This window comes from Neoarius graeffei, chromosome 2 (genome assembly GCF_027579695.1).
Source record: "Neoarius graeffei isolate fNeoGra1 chromosome 2, fNeoGra1.pri, whole genome shotgun sequence".
Taxonomy (NCBI): domain Eukaryota; kingdom Metazoa; phylum Chordata; class Actinopteri; order Siluriformes; family Ariidae; genus Neoarius; species Neoarius graeffei.
In genome coordinates, this window is record NC_083570.1 from 100327889 (window position 1) to 100333888 (window position 6000).

At 38.8% G+C, this 6000-nt stretch overlaps 1 protein-coding gene across 1 annotated transcript in view; it reads left to right on the plus strand.

The window, feature by feature from the left end:
* si:dkey-29p10.4 (E3 ubiquitin/ISG15 ligase TRIM25) overlaps window positions 1–3493 on the plus strand; it is a 43622-nt gene extending 40129 nt beyond the window's left edge. Inside the window, exons 6-7 of the mRNA XM_060915284.1 lie at window positions 2367–2515; window positions 2720–3493. Coding sequence (XP_060771267.1) covers window positions 2367–2515; window positions 2720–3276 — 706 coding nt within the window. The 3' untranslated portion in view covers window positions 3277–3493. The remainder of the gene's footprint in view (window positions 1–2366; window positions 2516–2719) is intronic.
* Window positions 3494–6000: the final 2507 nt, after the last annotated feature.

Genomic DNA, 6000 nt, shown 5'->3' on the forward strand with positions numbered 1-6000 from the left:
AGCATCTTCAGATCCAGTCCATGAAAATCCAAACTTTAAATAATCGTGGTCATACTTCCTTCTTTTTTCAGTCCCCCCAGGATTCCGCGGGCCTTTTTTGTGACTGTTGCGCAGGTTTTTCCAAAAAATTGTGGTAAGTTGGTGTTTTTTTAGGCTTTTGTTGCGATTACATTGCGGGAGGAAGTGAAAGTTGCAAGAAATTGTTGCGATTTTCTCTCTGTGATTTAAAATTGAGTGATTATGTTAAATATTAAGTTATTACCGAAAAACTATTGATTAAAAAAACAGACACTGAGAAATGGTCCTATAAACAACTTTACCAATATAAAAGATTACCAGGACTACAAAAATGCAGAAAAATAGGCTTTACTTATCCAAATGCACCTGTTGGTTCAAAAGTTAAAGTGCAGAGAACCTCACAGCACAACATGAAGTTACCTTAAAATATAATATAAATGCCTCAGCTTTCATGTAAGAAAAAAACCTATTAATACTAGTACTGTGTGCAGGCAGTCTCTCCTGAAGACTAAATTAAACAATAATTATAAACTAATAAAATAAATGGCTCAGGCTTCATAGAAGAAAAAAACAATTTGAACAGAACCTCACAGTATGATGCTGAAGCTGCCTAAACAATGGAAAATAAAATACCATTTTGCCAAAAATGTTGGCATCCATTAATTTCTTGTATTAAGTAAAAAATAATGTAAAGTGCACACAGTCCTTCACTGTAAACATGACACACTTTCAGTAACAGAATTTAAGCCTACATAAACACTGACTCGCACATGCAGTGTTGCCAGATACTGCTGACATTTTCCAGTCCAAAATATGTTCAAAACCTGCCAAAATGCACTTAAAACCGCCCAATCTGGCAACACTGTGCGCATGCTGCTTTTCTTGAACGTATATACGGAAGTAAGGCAGAAGGTAGTTTGTCGACGTCACCTCAAGACGATGCCAACGATTGGTCAAATTTGCGGGAAGGTTGCAGTGATTGGATATAATTGCAACACCGCCCTGAATTCGCGGGGATTGGTTGAATTTGCAAATTGCAACATCACAAAATCCTGGAGGGTCTGGTTTTTTGCTTGGCCCAGACTCTGTCTCCTCACTCACTGTAGCTTTAGGTACTAAAAATCGATCCATTTTGTCTCTGGCAAAGGCTAGCCGAAGTTCGCTAAATGTCCGCAATAGTAACTTATTCTGGTTTGTTTCCTCACGTTGCGCCCCCCCCCCCCCCCCCCAGGGGAGGCATGCCCCACACTTTGAAAAGCCCTGTTTTAAATTATTTTTCAATAATTATAGCATTTTTCACAAATTGCTCCGGTCATTTTGCCAGTTTGTTTACATTTTAAGCAGAAATGATTGTCAGACGTTTTATGTAAAGTTTTTCTTTACTGAATTTGCAAAAAATAAAAATGCTCGGTTTCTCAAAATCCAGTGAATGTGGATAGAATAAAACAATTTCACTCAATCTCATTGTACATGGCTTATAGACAACTCGTTGCTGTGTGCCTCATCCATCAGCTCATGTATGGCTCAATTTTGTGGAATAACTTATTGTGGCTGAAGAGACAGTAAAATAAATGTGTGTAAAATAACGTAAACCTTAAAGGAGAACCGAAGTCATTTTTAAACTTGCTTTATTTCTTAATTAACGTGTTATTCAATTACATTTTCGGTTTTAGCAACCTTGTATCGTGACTCATATTGGCAACTGATTGCAATTAAATATTATACTTATCGGCCTATTCGGTTTTTAGCCGTGTTGAATTTGGTTCGTTTGGTCCACGGCAGGCGTCGCTTATCCGCGTGATCTTCACGAGACTTGTGTGAGACTTCGAAACGTGAAGTTGTCCGCCAGGTGTCAGCGCCGCTATTTTGAAAACTGTTTTCCAAACGAAGTATTGCACAAAAACGAGTTTAAATGACAATTACTGCCTACTTTTTTCAAACTTTCCTGATTTGCTATCAAAACAAACAAAACTTCCGGCTTGATTACATCAGCATTCGAAAGAGGGTGTGCGTCTTTTGACAACGTTGGCAGATGTTGGTGACTTTGATTTCCGCTGTACGTTTTACTTCCGTCCTACAATGTCTCGCACAGGTCTCAACTAATCTCGTTTACAGCCATCGCTTTGACATATGGACCGATATATTAGAGCATATTTCAAACACTCATAACTTGCTATAGCAGTGACAAAATAGCGATCAAAAATGCATTCCGATATTTAATAAAATGAGAGAGAATTTTGATGATAAACTTGCCTTCAGTTCTCCTTTAAGTGAGTAAAAGGAAATCTGTCAATTCAACACTTGTGATTGTCAGTAACTCTTATTCGTGAGCTCTCACCCTCTTCTAGTTTGAACGGCTTGCCCAACCCTGTGGAGAATCTGGAGCTGGTGGAGGAAGTGAACCGGGGCAGACTGGACTGCTTGCAGGACTGGACAGAAAAGAGACTGGATATTGTTGTCATCTCTATGCCTCACAGAGACCCGTTTAGACTGCTGTGTGAGTGCTTGACTAGGTTCAGTAGAGAAAATGTTTGAATGAGCTTACGATCATGCATCACTGATTAATTTAACAGCCCAGCAAGTAGAAGTAGGCTTTATACTCTGTGTACATTTTTAATAGTGTTCAAATCCCATTCTGATTTTTAATAGGGATAATATTAATAGGTTTGTGCTTATTTATTTCTTCCTACACTCCCTGCAGATGGTTCAAGTCCAACCCTGAACCCTGACACGGCTCACTCGAGGCTGCTGCTCTCTGCCGAGGACAGGCGAGTGGAGTACACCGAGGCACAGCAGGACTACCCGGATCTGGAGGCTCGCTTCAGCATCTTCCCCCAGGTGCTGGGTATGACGGCGCTGTCCCAGGGCCGCCACTATTGGGAGGTGAAGGTACCCGTAGACGAGGGCCGCTGGAAGGTGGGTGTTTGTGACGAGAACATAGGCAGGAAGGGCCAGAAGGATTCCTCCCGTCTTGGCTTCTACCCAAACTCCTGGTGCCTGGTTTATGAGAAAGGCAAAGTGGAAGCACTGCACGATAAGGCAGCCTCGCCCGTGTGTGCCCCTGGACTGCAGAAGGTTGGGGTACTTGTGGATTTTGAGGAGGGTAGCTTGTCATTCTTCAGTGTGGGTGACGAGGGTGCTCTTACTTTACTGTACAGCTTCCAGCATGAGTTCTGTGAGCCACTCTACCCTGCTCTGGCTGTGTCCAAAACACGCCTCACCATCTGTGACCTGTTTGCTCAATCCACTACGGACTGAAAATGAGCAAAGTGTCAAGATGTGGAATTTTTAAAGATCATTTTAAGATTGTATTAAACAATAAATGTTATCCATGAAAATCTTTTTAGCAATAACACAACTATTTTTTTTAAACAATGTAAGCTTTTGTTTTTAAATCAGTGAGTTATGTAAGACTTTGTATCAATGACAAAACTACTGCCAGACAGTAAATAATAAAACTGGATGATTATTATTATTATTATTTTAAATCAGTTTTTTTCCCTGTTGAGATAAAGTATAGATCTGTGTGGGTTTTTTTTTTTTTAAATCAACAATTTTTGTATTTTACTAGAAAACATTTCAGATTTTCTATATTTCAATTTCCTTTGCTTTTTGTCTGAGTACTTCTTTCTAAACTATTTATACTCCGTATGATTGCACAGGGCACAACATTAACTTTTAAACCCACTTGCCCTGGGGGCAAGTGGGGGTAAATTTCCAATTTCCCCCTATTTTGTGAGAACTACTTTTAAATAATTTTTTTTTTTAAAATTAGGTAAACCATAGAATGGTTGTGAATTGCAACATAAAATAATCACACATTTGAGTTGAAGTTTGGTTATTGGTTACTTGTAACGGTCAATAACAATTTTATCCAAAATAGTTTTTCCTGCCTTAGTCGATTTTATTTCTATTTCACATGCATGCAGCTGTTGTAAAGTTTGGTGTGTTTGTGTAGAACTCTCTCAGACTGTAGGTTCATTACTCGATAATCTAGAAATCTATAACAAAGTTTGTTTAAAGAAAATAGGGTGCCAAGACTTTTGAACAGTACTGTTTAAGAATATAATTTTTTTTTTAAAAAGATCCTCCACCTCTAGGTTTATTTAAAAAAAAAAAACACTTCGCTGCCTCATGACAAGGTAATGTTTGAGTTTAAAATTGTTTAGTGTGTAGGTTGTGGATGTGGGTGGGGTGTTTTTTTTTTTTTTTTAAAATATATATACAGATCTGGCAACCTGTAACTGAATCAGCGCAGCCGGTCTGTCATAATGCAGTGTGGGTTTTTTATTTTATTTTTTTAAATAAACCTAGAGGTAGATGAGAGAGCAAAAAAAAACAGTATATAAATATTTTGCACAGGAATGTGTTCCTCTGATAACAGAAACAAGGCTCCAGCTCTCTCTGCTCTTAATCTGTTCTTTCAGGATTTATCGCACATGGTTTTTTATTTTTTTTTTTATTTATTTTTTTTTTAAAATGCCAGAGTTGTCTGAAACCAATCTGGGTTTTCTGTGTCAAATAAGGAAGTGGCTTCACCTGTAAGAAAATCAAACACTTTCATGAAGGAGCAAAGTCGAATGCGAGCAGAAAAAAAAAAAAGAGATTCTTAAGCAAGCTCTTCCATCCTCTCTTCCAACTTTGTTTTTGTAAAATACATTTTAAATACAATTGTGAGTTTCTCTGGAGTTTTCAGGCTGAGCTCCTCTCCTCATATTCTTTAACCACTCATTTCCTTGTTATTCTTGAAGCATTTGCTTCTATTTGTTAACCCCGCCGACAGTAGTCGGAGGGGTTATTTTCACCTGCGTGTGTGTGTGTCTGTCTGTGTGTCTGCAAGATATCTCAAGAACCAATGGATCGATTTGGACCAAATTTTGTACGTGTTGCCAATCACCCAGGAAGGAAACCATTAAATTTTGGAGGTCAAAGGTCAAGGTCATGGCAGAACTTCGAAATTTTTGCCCAATGTATTTTAATAGGGAAAAGGCGGGGTTTGCGCTCGTTAGTGTCCCTGTCTAGTTAACATTACTATCTCCCCACCATCAAGAATAATGCCTTTTATCTATTTCTCTGTTTGTTTGAACAAGCAAAAATTAACCATGTTGAAGATTAAACCTTGCTTGCATGAAAGGCGGTGTCTCTGACACCAGCTGTAATTATCACGTGATGTGTGACGCCATGCACAAGGGGTCCATAAACAGTATGAGTGCCATACTACTGGGGGTATAGAAAATAACTTGCAAAGCAGTAAATGAAACAGAGACTAAGAAAACAGCCAAGACATGATGGTGGATACGTAGTGAGGGACGCTTTTAGGAACTGGGGGGGGGGAGTATCAAAACCTAACTTTTGTGGTGCTAGTTCGTAATATATGCTCATTCCAACTTGCCTGGTTAGACACGTCGGGGGACATGTTTCACTTGCCCCGGGCAATCGGGCAGTGCTTAACGTCGAGCCCTGTTGCATATGTGCTTTTATTAGGGATACTTATGATGTTCATACATAAGTGGGGTATTTTTGTACTTTATTGTAATCTAACTAATCAACTATACCTGGCTTTATTAATATGTCTCCAAAAAAAGTCCTAAACACTCTGTGCTACAGATATGCCTTCTCCTGGATGGAACCATTTTGTACTAAATATTGTCAAATTTTAGCACATTGTTTGACTGACTGCTATTCTAGTGGTCTTTAGTGTAAATGATGTTCGAACCTGTACACAGACACTGCAAAGTTCTGGGTATAGCTCCTGGCAAGGACCTCTTTAATCCTGTAAACATCCCAGAATCCATTATTTATACTGCTAATTACATTACAGGGCATTGAGTAGACGCTCTTATCCAGAGCAATGCACGAGTGCAAAAGTCAGGTACATGATGTGCTGAACTTCTAGCCAAGAAAATTCTAGTGCCAACTGAACAAGTGACAGTAATATCTAGTGCAATATTCTGTTGAAATACCAATACTCAAACAGCTGAG